The sequence below is a fragment of the Mesocricetus auratus genome, unplaced genomic scaffold (genome assembly GCF_017639785.1).
Source record: "Mesocricetus auratus isolate SY011 unplaced genomic scaffold, BCM_Maur_2.0 Super-Scaffold_100006, whole genome shotgun sequence".
Taxonomy (NCBI): Eukaryota; Metazoa; Chordata; class Mammalia; order Rodentia; family Cricetidae; genus Mesocricetus; species Mesocricetus auratus.
This window is the reverse complement of record NW_024429190.1, coordinates 31,149,199-31,165,500: the sequence shown is the minus strand read 5'-3', so window position 1 is coordinate 31,165,500 and position 16,302 is coordinate 31,149,199. Positions and strand designations below refer to the sequence as shown.

General features: G+C 37.5%; 1 protein-coding gene across 3 annotated transcripts in view; it reads left to right on the top strand.

The window, feature by feature from the left end:
- The window catches only part of Ppargc1a (PPARG coactivator 1 alpha), a 640,336-nt gene that overhangs the window by 587,014 nt on the left and 37,020 nt on the right, over positions 1-16,302 (top strand). For all 3 annotated transcript variants that reach the window (XM_005068780.4, XM_005068779.4, XM_021226414.2), the window contains 3 exons: positions 12,696-12,890; positions 15,005-15,127; positions 15,979-16,183. In XM_005068780.4, coding sequence (XP_005068837.1) covers positions 12,696-12,890; positions 15,005-15,127; positions 15,979-16,183 — 523 coding nt within the window. The remainder of the gene's footprint in view (positions 1-12,695; positions 12,891-15,004; positions 15,128-15,978; positions 16,184-16,302) is intronic.

The window sequence follows — 16,302 nt, the reverse complement described above, 5'->3', positions numbered from 1 at the left end:
GAAATGCATGCTACTACATTTATAGATGTAAAAAGAAAGTAACCCAACTTCTAATGCGGATTCCCCTGGATGTCCTTTTATCTTTACACCCATCCTTAAGCAGGCAATCTGATCTATGTGACCTAATGGTTCTTTACAAAGCATGGAATTTGACACTGGTAATAGAAGTTCTTGATTAGTGGGTGTTGCTATTCTACACTAGAGATCTACTTAATGGAGTTATAAGTGTTAAAATAAGATTGGAACAGGTAACTGAGAAGAAAGCTAGAACTTTGAAAAGAAAGAGCCTCTAGTACAGGCTCCAGGATGGGTTGTAGCACCTGTATTCTTTAGTTGCGTAGAGGGTCCTGGGCATCTTCAAGCTGGACAAGTGGACCTTACACATTGGGAAGCTTTGTTTACTTGGGCTCATGATGGGCACTCATTTTCATTTCCTTAAAGGTTCTACCATTTAGTCTTTTGTAGGAGTGATTCTCAGTCCTGGATTCCATTATAATCCTGCCTGGGAAGCTTTAAAAGTACCGACTCCCATTTGCAAAGGTACTGATTTAATTGCTCTGGCATAAGAGCTAAAACATAAATATTTTTTAAAGTGCATACATACATTCTATTGAATAGCCAGTACTGAGAATTACTGCTTTCCAGCTACCTTTCATTTCATATAAAAGATAGTAGCAAACTGTTCTGTGAGTCCAGTTCTTCTGGTTCCAATTATATTTTCAACTTTAAGTGCTTCTAAGTTATCTCAGTGTGAAGTCTTTCCCAAGAAAACTATTCATGCTCTGCTTTTATAATTAAATCTGATTCTTAAATATATTTGGCTTTTCTTAACCACAAGTAGCATTCATATTGCTCTAGCCATTCTTTTATTCTTCACAGTTATTTATCATGTTTATAGTAATTTATGTTGTCAGTCATTAGTCTCCTTTCTTGTTCAAAATAAGCTCTCTGAGGGAAAGGATTTTATTTATTTTGTTCATTGCTATATTTCCAGTGTCAGGAATGCCTGGTATATAGTAAAGTCTCAAACAGTAATTATTAATGTGGTACCTAATCATTTTGTTGTGCAAACCACAATAACTAACTCCAAAGTGCATATTATCTATTGGAAAACACAGATTTGGACACATAATTTTGTAATTATGGTCCAATTTTTCTTTGGAAGTAAATATGTTGGAATTTTTCATCTACAATATTTTAAATGATGTTGAATATTAAGGAAGAAAAATAGTGGTATGAGAAAAACTATTTCTTCAATGTTAATTTCTTTTATTCTCCTGGAAAGCAATGGGAGCCAATGGCAAAACTAACCACCGTACTTGCATAGATCAGAACAAATGCAGACTTATGTCTGTAGATCTTCAATCTTAAAGAAGTTTGTTCAATGCTTTGAGTGTCTTCCTTCTCACTTCCTATGTAGTAGGACTGCATGACTTGATTGTACGTTCTCACTATCTGTTTCTTGTGTGTTACTACATCCTGGTATTATGGAAGTGACTAAAGGATAAGCTCTTACATTATCTGACATCTCCTTTTGTTGTTTTGTAACTCCTGAATTCTTATCCAGATTTGCCTGGCCCACTCTTGCTATTCCCCATGCTGTTACAGCTGAATGTGCTGTTTAAGCCTCTGATATCCAAGTCACTTAAAAAAGGTGTTATGGATGTTATAGGCCCCATTGTCTAAAGTGTGTTTCCTGCTTCCTCACTATGCATGCTCCCACCATACGCATACAAATCACCAATAACCACAGAGGAGCCTGCACTGAGAACCAACTCAGAGGAAAGTGGTTAAAGATTCCTCATGAAAGGTGTACTCAGTGTAGCATTAAAAAGAAACTCAGGATATAAATCCTCAGTGATTGCAAACTTATTCAGAAGCTTTGGAAAGCAGACCCCATGTAGAATTGTTAGATGTGAAGTCATTGAAAAAATGAAGCTCTCATATTGCATTTATTTACCAACTATTTATCGACAGTCCACTCTTCTGTGCAGAACACTTTAGTGGGATATGAAAGTTGCTCAAGGAGTCTCACATCCAATCTCAGCTCTAATGGTTTCTTCTCTCTTGGGGAAGGGCCAGGCACAGCACAGAGGATTACCAGGAAGCACACTTTGATTTCCTTTACCCTAGATGGCCCCACAGAGGACAGGCTTGCCTCTGAATAGCTTGCCTCTACCATGAGACAATTTTCGCTCATTCTATGCTATTGCTGGGATAGCACAGTAATCAGATCATTTGACACTGTCTGCTTCTTAGTGTACCCAACCTGAAATGCCACATAGATCCAGGTGCCGGGGATCTGCAGCTGCACAATCTCACACATATCTCGTGGTGCTAAGTCTTTGTGAACAAGTAACATTGACCTTTATGATGATGCTGTCTAAGCATTTCTTTTAGGCAGAAAATGTACTATCATATATAGAATAAAGATTGCTTACATCGTCACTCCAAAAAAGTACCGTCTCTGTCCTTGAGTCATGTAGTCTGCTAATTTGCCACAATAAAACCTCGTAAGTTATTTACAGCTACCTCCTATCTGAAGACCTGGTGCTGATTGGGGCTCATAGGTGATTGTTGTTACAGTTTTTGATTATTGAAATGAAAACTTCATGAACTTAATTTCTCCTTCATTGAAGCTCAGCTTAAGACTGCTTATTCCTTCAACTGTTCTCTCCCTCTCTCTTTCTCTGTTTCTCTTTTTCACACTTATGAAGACTTAGAACTGTTGGTAACTGATCTTGAAGAAGTTTGCTCAACACTTTGAGTCTCTCTTTTCATCTGCCATGCAATAATATTGCATGTCCTGACACTACACTTTTAATATCTGTTTCTTGTATGTTGTTGCATACAGGTTATTATGGAAGCCATTAAAGAATAATTGGTTAAATGACCTGATTTCTCCTTTGGTTGTTCTGTAATTTTGAATTCTTATCCGGATTGGTGTCTCCCACTCATTATTTCCAATGATGTTACTTTGATGAAGCTGAGAAATCTGAATCTCAAGATCTAGATTTAGTGGTCTATGTTTGGGTCCAGAATGCTTTGTTTCTGTTCTTAAGGCACCAGCTATTCAGGAAAAGAAGTTGGTAGCTTTGCGACGTCTAGAAAATTCGGGTTTCTGCAAAACTACCTTTTTTGAGGAAAAATGTTTAATGCCATCTTTTACATGGGAGTAGTAAGAACAAATGAAGGAAAGGGAAAGAACATTCCAGCAGAGCAACCAATCATGTCCACTAGGAGTAAAGGTGGGTTGTGATGGGACATGAGGCAGCAACAAACAGTGAGAAGCAATTTCAAAGTGCCCCTCTCTTTCCACATGGAGGATTGCTTTGTTTCATGGGATATAGTTGCCTGGACATTTTGGTTTATCTGTTGATAAGTATAGATATGACTTCTGATATAAATATGGATTAGAATAGGCCAAATTTATCCCCTTTTCCTATAAGCTCTTCCTGAAAATTCCAATAAAGAATGTGGGAGCCTTATTTTATCAAATATATTTACTTTGATATTCCACTCTGCCTCTCATTAGGCACATGATTTTTAGACTAATAATAGTGTTAAATGGATAATTTAAATAAAATAATGCAATATGCTGATTAACTCAGCATTGGAAACATGGGAAGCATTCAGTAAAATCTGCTGCTATAGCTATAGTCGCCAGCTCAGGACCTATGCATGATCAAGCCAGCCACCATTCTTGGATGGATAGGGGAGGGACTTGAAATGTCCCACTCTTAGCTGAGTATCTGTTGACAGTTGTTGACTGCAGTTGGGTTTCCTTGGGGTGTGATGCCTGTTAAGTTGCACGTGCTCCATTGGGTACCTTTACATCTATGTATACACAGACAAAACTAACTGGATTCAATGGTTCATTTAAAAAGAATCAAGAAGAGGCCATGAAGTTGGGGAAAGGGCCTTAGTAGGGAGCTAGAGGAGTTGTAGAAAAAGGGCTGAGGGTCGGCATGAGCAAAATACATTGTATACAGAGAAGAAAGTGTAAAAGGATAAATAAAATTATGTTTAAAAATAAGCTGTTCTTTCTTGATGTTTTCAATTAAAATAATATCTATCTAAGATAATTATAATGCTAAACCAGCAGAAAAAATAATCTGTAAGACAATGATCAATATCTTATAATTACCTTTAGGAACAGATTATTTTGTATTTTGGTTTAATTGAATAGGATTGAGAAACCCTAAATATTTGTGTTTCCAGGTTCACATTGGTCTCCCTCACCTTTTTCTTTCTCTTTCTTTCTTTCTTTCTTTCTTTCTTTCTTTCTTTCTTTCTTTCTTTCTTTCTTTCTTTCTTTCTTTCTTTCCTCCCTCCCTCCTTAGCCTCTCCCTCTCTTCCTTCCTTTCTTCATTCCTTTCTTCTTATCCTGAAACAAACACAAAATGACACAGTTGTATGGTTATTGCAATGGCAATGTCTCCTATGTTCATTATAGGCTAAATAACGTATTGCCATTGTTGCTTTATAAAACATAGAAGTATTTACATCCAGTGACATAAGTGTATGACATACATCAAACTGACACTCACTATTGATTCTTACAGTGATTGTACTAATGGCCACTGTTTCACAGAACACCAAAACTACCAGGCTAAACTGAATATATGTCCACTGCTTAGAGAAGACCTAGTCATGCAGTGACACAGGTGATTCTGGCCTTGATGGAATGTGTTATTTGTTTCTTAATCACCTGGGATTCCAAAATGGGTTGATCATAAGTTTTTATGGCATGATTTCCTTTTCATAAAACCATTCTGTTTCTTCTAACATGTTTGCAAATTGGCTGCTTGGTGATGTGTTCTGGAGTCCTCCCCCAAACACGCTGGTATGGATTAATCTCTGCATTTAAAGGGCTCATCCAAATCTCTTCCTTTGTCATCCATGGGTGTTAGGTCTATTCCTATGTGTTCAAAGTCCATGGAACACATTCAGAAGTAGCCCCTCTGTATTCCTAGCTGTTCATATTTTCTTTTTTCCCCAACAAGAATATATTGGCTGCTTGCCTGGGCTATCATCTGGTATGTGTGAGATGAATACAAACTAATTTTACATCATAGTCTAAGATAAACATTATTAAGAAGATAAATAAGCTGGGGGTGGGATGAGGTGGAAATTTCAGAGACAAGTAAAAACAAAAGAAAATGAAATGTCATAATATATTCTGGGTGTTCTGAAAAGTTCTTATTCAGTTAAATTAACCATCTCCAATATGCCAAGCGTCTTTTTATTCTGTGCTAAAACCCACAGCCTCCCACAGGCTAGTCAAGTTCCTTACCACTCAACTTCACTCGCAGCTTTATAATCAAATAGGCCTTTCAGATATGTTGTTTTACATAGCGTCTCAACAAGGAAAATCCCTAACATACACAATGAACTACAGATCCAGGTTTAAAAAGAGTAATAGCCTGGGAAATGTGGCTAGATGTGTCTAAAATCATGGGGAAGACCTCACTGAGAGGGTATGTTTGAGTGAATGGAGCCAAAGGGGATGGGAACTTGTGGCCACCTGGCATGAGAGCCTTATAGGGATAGGAAACACTAAATGCAAAGGCCTTAGGAGAGAATTCTTAGCACTTTGTGGACCAGTGGGCAAGAATTCAGGCAGGTAATTGGTGACGTTGATGGGTAACATGATGTTGACTTAGAAAAGGAAACCATATTCCCCATTTAACCTGTGATAGTGTGGGCCAACCCCGTACAGCTAATCATATTGATTTGGATAATAAATCGCCTGTTGAACACCTAGCTAGAATGTCACTCTTTGGATTTTACTTCTGGTCATATGAAAAAGCACAAGTGGGAATTGGCAGGGAGAGGGGTGAGACTGACATGTTTTTATCAGAGTTATTTATTCTTCTGTGTTGACAATGGAATATCAGGGTGGGATGAAACAAAGAGGCACGGGGTTAAAAGGATGCTCATTCTAGATCATGCAACACAGACAGAATTCAGTTGCTGCACTGGAGGCTGTGCAGCTGCTAGCAGCGAGAAGGGAAGCATCTGTTCTCTTAGTCTGCTGTCTGGTGTCCTTGCACTTTCTGCAATGATGCTTCTCTTCATTTACAGCCAAGGTCAAAAAGAATACCTTGCTGACTCTTCTTGGGTCTGTTGAGTTTCCTGCTCAGTGCTATGACTCAGTTCCTTATTCCTCTTATTGCGAGAAATAGATATGAAATGTTATTTTTTTCTGTTTCTCCTCTGAAATATCTCATTTTTCCCACATCAACCATTCCATTGAACCTCTGTATCTATACGTTGGTTCCTACAGCAACTTTAGAATAATGAATTCCACATGTTCTGTACATACTTATTAACTCATGAATATTGTGATATAAGTTAATAAGTTAGAATGGAGTCTAAGTACAGATGTGAATATGAATTTTATGCCTGCTTAAATAAGGCCATATGTATTCATGGGAATTAAATGGATTTCTACAGATCTAAATATATCCAGGCAGGAAAAAAATCTTCAGATTTGCCTGTATTTTATTTCCACTTGAATTTTATTTCATCTTTGTAAGAATTATACCTAGTTTTTGATCATTGCTTTCCTTGGTTTAAATGGATAACTGTGACAATGAGTATTAAGTGCTGATTATATGTTTTTATCTAGTCAACAAGAACTGAATACAACTGATATGTATGTGTGTTTGTGTGTGCCTAGATACTGTTTCAAAAATGTATACTTGTTATCTATGCTTATGTGTATTATGAATGTATAATATTTCAAATGATCTGTATGTCCATGGTGAAGTAGAATTTAAAATTGTTTTTTATCTCTTGACCCCCAAGTTTTAGCAACCTTAGCTAAGGTTGTTGGTTCTAAGGATACATGACAATAAACAAACCCTTGGTGTCTTCATATAAATTTAAACACTGAAGTATTTTATAATGTGTGTTATAAGCTAAGGGGGTCTATTTGGATTACTGTCTGTTACTTACACATACTTGGGAGGTTTTTAATATCATCTTTTCTTCTGCATTGAATGTTAGTACATTGTACCAAGACTTATATTCCATATGGCAAATTAAAGTTAGTGAGGTATTTTAGGGACTCTGCTTACAGAATGGGGAATGTTCTAGGAGCCCCCAAGTAAGTTATGTGGGGGATTTTACCTGTCTCTTGTTAATTGTGTAAGAAAGGAGACAGACCAGCTGTTCCTGCCTAGAGAAGCAAGAAATGCCACAGTGGAATATGACAGTAAGAGAAAGGAGAAAGAGGGTGAGAGAGTTGTTTGAAGATATTCCAAACACATCACTTCAACTTCACAAAATCTCAGGCCTCTCAGAGTGCACATAAGTACTAAAGAGAGAAGCAGCATCCACCCTGACTACAGACGTTCAAAGAAAAGATGAAAACCAGCTTGATTTCAGGGGCTTAGTCTAGATTGCTATCTTTTAATTTCATTTCAGAAAAACAACAGAAAAAATCTTATTATTTTGAATGAATCTTCTTCCAAATCATGGAGTGTTATGCATTAAATACAAAATTCACACATGCAGCCATTTTTGTTGTTGTTGGTCAATTCATACACGAAACCAAAGGATTCTGTGCATGGAGATTCAGGAAAAGGTACCTGTGTTCAATTGGATTCTTCATTCGAGCTTTCAAATCCATCATGATAGTCACTTCTCTAGTTATTTGAACTTTTGCTAGAATGTAGTGGAACAAATAATCGAAAATTATGGATAATCCAAAAATGTCATTTATATTTGGCTTTGGAATATGCTACCAGATGTTACTCTAGCAGATTTCCCTTCCTAATTAGGCCTCACTTAAAGAAGAAGTTAATTTCATCTTCATTAGCTGTTTCCAAATCAGCAGGATAGGGCAAGAAAGAGGCCTAGGGCATGCTGGGTACTTGGAGGGAGCTGGCCCAGTGTGGAAAGTCAGTGGTGGATTGTGCACATAGAAGAAAATTCAAATGTGAGTAATCAAGATGATGGGCATGTACACCGGAAATACTTTTGGGAACCATCTTGAAGAATTCTCAAGTTGCACTGACACTTTTTAAAAATCCTATTAATCATAAATTCAGAAGAAGAATCAAGATATTCCATAACAGGAATGATGCAGAAAACTTGAAACTTTGCACAGGAAAATAGAGAAACTGTAAGGTTAAGTGACCTCTCACACAGTTTGATCTGAGTCAACAGTTCCTAAGAAACTGAAATTGATTAATGAGTGATAAGAAGACCCCCCTGCTTCCTTCTTATTGATGATTTGAATAATGAGGAAGCTAGAATTCTCATGGACTAATTCACATTAAGAGAGCTAAGATAATGAAGCTGTGATTAAATGGCTATTAAACTATTTTTATCAAACAGAGATCAAGCGAGTGTGAGAATGTGGGGATGCAGAGTGTAATTGCAATTCTACAAGATGCAGAAAAAATTGCTATCATAAGCAGGGCATGATCCTTCCATAATAGGCTGTACTTAGAAACCTTTGGTATGCCACATGTGGTTTTCCTCCATGTTTCTCCCTCCAGGTGCCCGTTAGCAAACCGGTCCTTCATCTTCTCCTTCATTGGGTGGATTCACTTGCTCTGGAGGGCATGTGGATGAGCTGGATGAGCTGAATCCACTGTGTGCCCAACCACCAAGTCTTCTTTGTCAGTTGGAAAGTCCTTTTGCTCCTATGAGCAAAGCAAGACAGTACAATTTAGGCCTGGAGTCTGAGATCTTCAGGTGACCTTGGGAACCTACAGGAACATGGTCTACCTTCTTTAGTTGTGCTGTTTGGATTATGTCAGACCCAGTGCACAAGTCATTTCAGGACACTGAAGTCTGATAGAGCAGCAATAAGCTTCCAGGTTCTGTTGACTGTTCAAAACTATTATTTATTAATGATGAGGCATGGTTTAGGAATTGTTGCAGACTTCATATTTGGGGTTGTCAGTATAAAAGTCAGTGTATCATCTGTCACGGGAAATTCTTTACACCTGGAGTGAGGTTTTGTTGCTGTGCCTCCTTTCTTCCTGGATAGCTCTCAGAGAGTGGAGTTTTCTAGATGCACAGACCTTTATTTAGGCCAGAAGAAGAGCAGCAGAATTGTACCATGTAAGGAGGAACTAAGGTTGACCTCCCCCCCTACAGGAAACACCCTGGATAGCTGCCTGTTGACCTGGGCTTTCCTGTCTCTTCTGCTGCAAGGAATCTAGTGGAGCTGGCGATCTCCACAAATCTTGTGGTGATCTTCTCTTTCATTCCAGATTCTCACTTTTCAATCTTTTAGAGCAGTGGTTCTCAACCTTCCTAATGCTGTCACCTTTTATAACGGTTTCTCATGTTGTAGTGACCCCCCAATCATCAAACTATTTCATTGCTACTCATAGCTATAATTTTGCTGCTGTTATGAATTGTTATGGAAATATCTGCTTTGCAGGATATCTGATATGCAACCCTAAAGTGGTCACGACCCACAGGTTGGGAACCACTGTTTTAGATGCTGCTGAGAAATGGTCTGTCTTATAATATTATAAGTTCAAGTGACTGGAGAGGAACACAATGGCGAAGACTGTAAAAGTGTCCCCTGCAATGTCACCTGATTCACTCATGTGCTTCCATTCCCTGTCACTTGTGAGCAGACATGTGTTCATAGGGTTCTGTGCTTCATCTGTAGATTTATTTGCTCTTCAAATTGGGACCAGCACAATAATTGAAATTAACATTAACTGTTTAACGGAGTCCTCATTGTCACATCCATTGTATTTTCTGAGAAGATGACTATTGAAATTCACACAAAACTAATTGTAATTGCCACAGTGAGGGACAGTGTCCACTCAACTTTACATGTAGGAATATTTGTTGAATTTTGACACAGAGGTACACCATTAGACTCCCATAATTAATGAAGAATCAGAGTTTGAAATCACAACAATCAGTCATCAAAAATTCAGAACACATATTATTAAATAAGTGGTCTTGGAGCATCTGAGAATACAGGGATAGTAATCATACCCAATCATCATTTTTAATTGACAGTATAAAAAGACCAGTCTTATTGGTATGTACTAATTGACCAAGTATCTCAGCCCCACACCCAATTACTGTAGCAGTCTTCCCATTCCACAATCCCTCACCTCCCATTGTGCTTTCAAGAAAGAAGAATTCAAATAGTTGGTTGTTTAATCATATCTTGTAAATTAATTATGACATTATCAAACTCCAATATTTCTGCCATTGTGTGTGGTATACATTCACTCAGGCTAATTAAAGAAATTGGTGAGTACTAGTTAACTTAAGTGTTCTTTGTCATTTTGACTTGATTGGAATTATCAGAGTTTGTTTACAAAAGGGATAGAGCAGCGGTGTTATTGTATCCTGTGATTGAAAGCAAATAGCCGCTTGAAGTATCGCTGGAAAGCCAAACACAAAATTTAAATCAGAGTAAACACAAATAAATACTCTTAACCATTTTTCTTGAGTTCTTTTTTGACATTAGTGAATTAAACCTTTTTGAAAACGGGATAGGTATTCACAAAAAGGGTTCAATACAGTGAAAGTGTACAAATATGTTCTTGGGTATGTGTATGTATTGGAGAGGTCCTCCAAGATTATTATATTAGAAAATACAGTCAGTTATAGTAATGCAAATCTCATTATTCTGATAAGATTTCCAGTAGCATATTTTATTTAAATATGCTTTTATTGAGAAAAGTTTTATGACTTACATTTAATTTTTTTGCATGAGGTGATAATTAGAATTTGGGAATACTAAAAATTGATTCATTAGACTTTCTGGATACTAGAAAATATTTTTACTGTTTTATTATTGGGAGTATATGGAAAGATACAGAAGAATTGGGGGAAGTGATATTTGTTATTTGTTTGTTTGTTATTGTACTGTTGGAAGAATATGTAGTTGATGAAATTCAAGTGCCCTTTGAAAGGGACTGTGAGCTTCTGGCTGAATTTCTCTTCTTCATTAGAATTTAAGATCAATCCTTTTCTCACACTGCAATGTACCCAAAGTACATAACTATACTCTGAAATCCGGGAGCAGTAGGGACAACCCATATGCAAATGTTGAAAAGGTCTACTAAGGTCCACCAAGAAGAAAATGGCTCTTCTTGGCCTCTTGAATCCAAAAGAAAGGAAAGTCTGTAGTTTGACTCCTAGATAGAGAGTGATCAGTAATGAGGGAAAATATTTTTTTACATGAAATAGAACGTCTACATGATAAGAGCCTGCTTAATTTCTCTAGTGATACAATTTGATTTTCTGATTAGCTGTATTTTTCTGTGATTCTTGTAATTTTGTCAGGTCAATTAACCGAAGTTCAGTGCTAGTTAGAAAGGAATTGTGGGCATTGCCAGCTTTATTAGATGTCAGCAGCTTAGGTGCATTTTATAATAGAATTGTGTGGGATAATTTAGTCATATTGTTAATATCGTTGCATACAGAACTTGACAAAAAAGAAAAGATATTTGGAAGCAGGTAAAATTGGATAAACAATGTAGAATTCTAAAAGAAATAATAGAAAATTATGTGCACAGTCTGTGTGTGTGCCAATAAATGCCATCAATGTGTTATTCTGATTAAGTAATGACCTTGTATTCCACGTGCCCAGCACTAGGACTGATTGATTACATGCATAGACAAGAACATACTGTCATATTAACAGATATAGACATTCCAGTTTTTGTATAGAGAACCAAGACTAATATATACCTTTCCACCAGAGGAAGAATTCAGGCTATTTTTCTTTCTCTCTTCATTCCATGCCATAGCATCAACAAAGACTAAATAAAGCATTCAATAATATCTATTAAAGGCATAATACAAGATTAGTTTTGTGTGAACGTAAATGAAAATGAGTTTATCAAGTTAGAATGCACCACAGAAGTAAAGCTTCTACTAGAAACCATACCATGCTTAAGTTATCCCTGGCATAAGAAATGAGTTTAGCTGTGATACATTGCAAAGGAAGGTTTCCCCTTAAGCAACACACTTTTAATAAGGAGTCCAGGCATCCCAGAGCATGAATCTGAAGAACTGATAGTCAAGCTAAAGAAGTTGAGAAAAAGAGTAGTTTTGCTTTGAAAGGTCCCAAGTTTGGGTTTTGAAGACAAGAGAGCCATTATATGGTAGAAGTATCCAGTAGGCAGAGATTTATGACTTAAGTTGGGTGAAATGTCAGTAAGAGAAATAAATGATTTGGGAGTGAGCAGTGATGAGATTATAATTGAAATCACAAAAGTATGTAGCTTCTCTTAGTATAGTTAAAATTTCTGATGGTGGTCAAGTGAAAATTTTCCTAAATATTTGGGGCAGCATACTGAGTGGGAGATATAAGAACTGTGTATGAAGATTAGATGATGCTTAAAATTCTGTTAAGGCCTGAGATTTCCTAAGTTTGGGGCAGAAGACTAAGGATGTGAAAAATGACTTCGAACACAACAGAAATATATGCAGCAGTATTAAGTACAAGTCCAGCAGATTGGTAAACCACACAGGTCCAAGAGCAGTACATGTATTTGTTAATCACATGATTCAGACTAAAAATGAGTTAGGAGTTTGAGGAAGACAGTGTTTGTGTTTGGCATGGGCATTAAAGATTTCACATACAGTTTCCTCACCCACCTGGACATGTTCAGCCTATGCTGATTAATCATGATGCCTGCCTCCTCATGTCAACTCTTCTATATTTTTTTTCTCTGCTTCTGCAGAAGATAGATGAAGAGAATGAGGCAAACTTGCTAGCAGTCCTCACAGAGACCCTGGACAGTCTCCCCGTGGATGAAGACGGATTGCCCTCATTTGATGCCCTGACAGATGGAGACGTGACCACCGACAACGAGGCCAGTCCTTCCTCCATGCCTGACGGCACCCCTCCACCTCAGGAGGCAGAAGAGCCGTCTCTAGTAAGAACCCTTCCTATTGTTTAAGAGTGGTCAGAGTTGCTGCTGGCTGTCCAATATATGGCTGCAGTGTAGGAAAAAATGGGTTGTAGTTGAAAAAGTGAAAAGAAATACATAAGCCAGTCTAGACTTTTCAATTCTGTAATTCCCTATTAAAAGTGTTGATAAAGCATTTCTTACATGGCATAATGGAAGTAGTTTATGAAAACAATCTTTTACTATTGTTTTGTGTGTGATTGTTTCCTCTTAGAATTATTCAAGTTCATGGTTAAAGCTTTAAGAATAGAGTGAAAACTAGAAAGAAAAAACTAAACATTTATTTCCAGTTTTTAAAATATTATCATATCAAAATATGAATTTAAGATTAAGAAGGCCAGACATTGGTGCCACACACCGTTAATCCCAGCACTCAAGAGGCAGAGGCAGGTAGATCTCTGTGAGTTCCAGATCATTCTGGTCTACAGAGCAAGTTCCAGGACAACCTCCTGGAACAATACAGAGAAACCCTGTCTCAAAAAACCAAAAATATTAACAAGGATACGTCATTATGTAATTGATTCATTTGATTTTTAAAAATCTATTTCTATGTGTTTTAAATTAATTTAAATTTCTATGCATTTCTCTCATTCCTCCAACCCCTTGTAGGTACCTACCTCTTAATCCTCCCGTGCTCCCCATTCTCAAATTAATAACCCCTTTTTCTTCAATTATTATTGTTGCACATATACATACATATATGCACAAATATGTAAATACAACCTGCCAGGTCTATTTTTCCTCTTTGTATATATGGTTTCAACATTTGCAGTACTTTTAGTTGCTGCATAGTACCTTTTATATGAAGATACTATGATTTATTAGGCAATCCAGAATGGTGAGATATTTATGTTTTTCTTCCCATGTTTTTGCTGTTACAGATTGTACAATAGTGTTTACATTTCTTTGCATGTGACTCTAAAAATAGAATTGCAAACTCGGGCAGTATGCTATAGTTTGAGATTTTAGATCAGCATTTCTTATGAGATGGAAAAATAATAGCTTATCTGCAGCCCAAGTTACTGAAATTTGTGGTAGGCAATGAAGAGCAAGTTTGTTGGCCATGAGGAGTGACTTTTTTTTGTTTCAACAAAATGCTTGACCAGAATTTTATTATTTCTGAGTGCCGTTTGCCTTCTCATATATGATAGCCATTTGTCATTTGCCATAAATCTCATGGAAGAGCAATGCTGTGTAATTATAGAATGTCATTGTTCAAAATTAATAAAATACTCTGCTATTTGGAGGTTGATTCTCTCAAATCGTTAGGTCTAAGGAACTCAACATGAACATATGGGGATCTGATTTTTTCCTCTTTGAATTCTAAGATTTCTATTCTTGGGGAAAATACTACATGTGTAAGTCCCCCCCCCCATACTTTCCATGTGTCACTCTATTGTCTACCGTTCTAAATCCTTAACAAGGATTTGCATCTATACAATTCCTTCACTTGGGAAATGTTGTTGAGTCCATGACATCCTGCATGTGAGGGCAGGGAGGCTCCTGACAGACAAATGAAGAAACTGGCGTAATGAAATAGTCAGTGCTACTTGTGCAATAACCCACATGTAGGCTGTTAAACAGTGTTCTATTTACAAATCCTTTCTTTCTTTTCTCACATTGCTCTAATTCACATATTTTTAATCATTAGTTTGTATATGTAACTATGAAACATGGTTCAGAAAATGTTTTCATTGATTCTTGTGTGAGTTTGATGGGCACAGAGAAGAATATTTACTTTCTATCCTCTGCCCCCAAAGCTTTAGTGGGCAAGGCAGGCTTCCTTACCACAGGTGGTTTTGTTTTGGGAACCATTGTAGGAAAGATTGCATCATTATTCTTTGTAAAAAAAATCATTTAAAAATCATTTCAAATAAAAGAAAAGGAAGCATTTTTCTAGGTATCTCTGTAATGCTAAAATCTTTTCTTACTTTTAATGAAACTGTTTCCTTTACCATTCTTGTGCTAAAGTGAGGTATAGTTAAAGAGAAATGTCCTTCATTCTAGTCAACTTTTGGTTACCAATCTGAAACTTAGAAGATGTGTAACTTTTCTTGCTTTCCGTTCCCTGGTATGTCTAGCTTAAGAAGCTCTTACTGGCACCAGCCAACACTCAGCTCAGCTACAATGAATGCAGCGGTCTTAGCACTCAGAACCATGCAAACCACAACCACAGGATCAGAACAAGCCCTGCAGTTGTTAAGGTGCGCATGCAAACATTTTAATTCAGAGAAAAGGGGGAGGGTGGGACTTGCACAAGTCTGCATAATGGAAAAAACGTCTGCATGTATTAATTTAGCCAGGATTCAGCAGCTGCCTCTTAGGGTGAAGTCGATCCTAAGTGTGTATTCAAACATTGCACCGGCACTTGGGAAAAACTAGGAAGAGTTGGCTTACGCATTGTTTTTCTGATGATCAGGATGTATAATTCCTTTCCCACGTGATTAATACATGCAGTGGCCTCTGCTACAACACGATTTACTGTTAGGCTGGTAGTTGTGGTCTATGGATGATTTTAGGATGCAGGATGGCTGGTTTGCCAGCTGTTTAACCTGAGAAAGACCGTTTCAGATTAACTGCAAAAGATCCGTCTCTGCCATTAATTGGAGAGAATGCTGGCAATGACATAATTCAGTTAGCAGGCTGTATTAAACAATGTTTGTCTTGCCATTCGCTGTGAGGGAAAGCAGAGCGTTAAGGGGTACTTAAGAGAGTTGTGAATACTGGGCTTCAGCAATCAGCGGTAAATTAAGGTTTAAAGCAGCTTTGTTTTTCCTTTACTCACAGTAAAGGCGCTGTAGGGTCTTGTTAGTTACATGTTGCTGAGTAGGAACATCGGGATGTAGGAGAAATGAAATAAAAAGCTGCATAAATGGCATTTAGGAATTTTAAATGTAATTTTCTTCCTTGTTCTGCAAACAATTATTCACAGCTCATAGATCCAGTACACTTAGACTGAGCACTTCACCGAAAATCTCATCTCTTCAGAAAACCTATATCCATTCTGATAAGGTTCACTTCACTAATTTTAGCTTTTTTATGCCTTGTTTTTAAGACCGAGAATTCATGGGGCAATAAAGCAAAGAGCATTTGTCAACAACAAAAGCCACAAAGACGTCCCTGCTCAGAGCTTCTCAAGTATCTGACCACAAGCGATGACCCTCCTCACACCAAACCCACAGAGAACAGGAACAGCAGCAGAGACAAATGCGCCTCCAAAAAGAAGTCCCATACACAACCACAGTCGCAACATGCTCAAGGTATGCCAGGCCAGTAACAACAGCCCGTGGCCAGCGGGGGCGCTGGCAGCACCTGGGAAATCTGAGTGTGTGGACCCGTGTTATTTTCATCCCATCTGTGTTTGTCTGGGGCAAAAGGA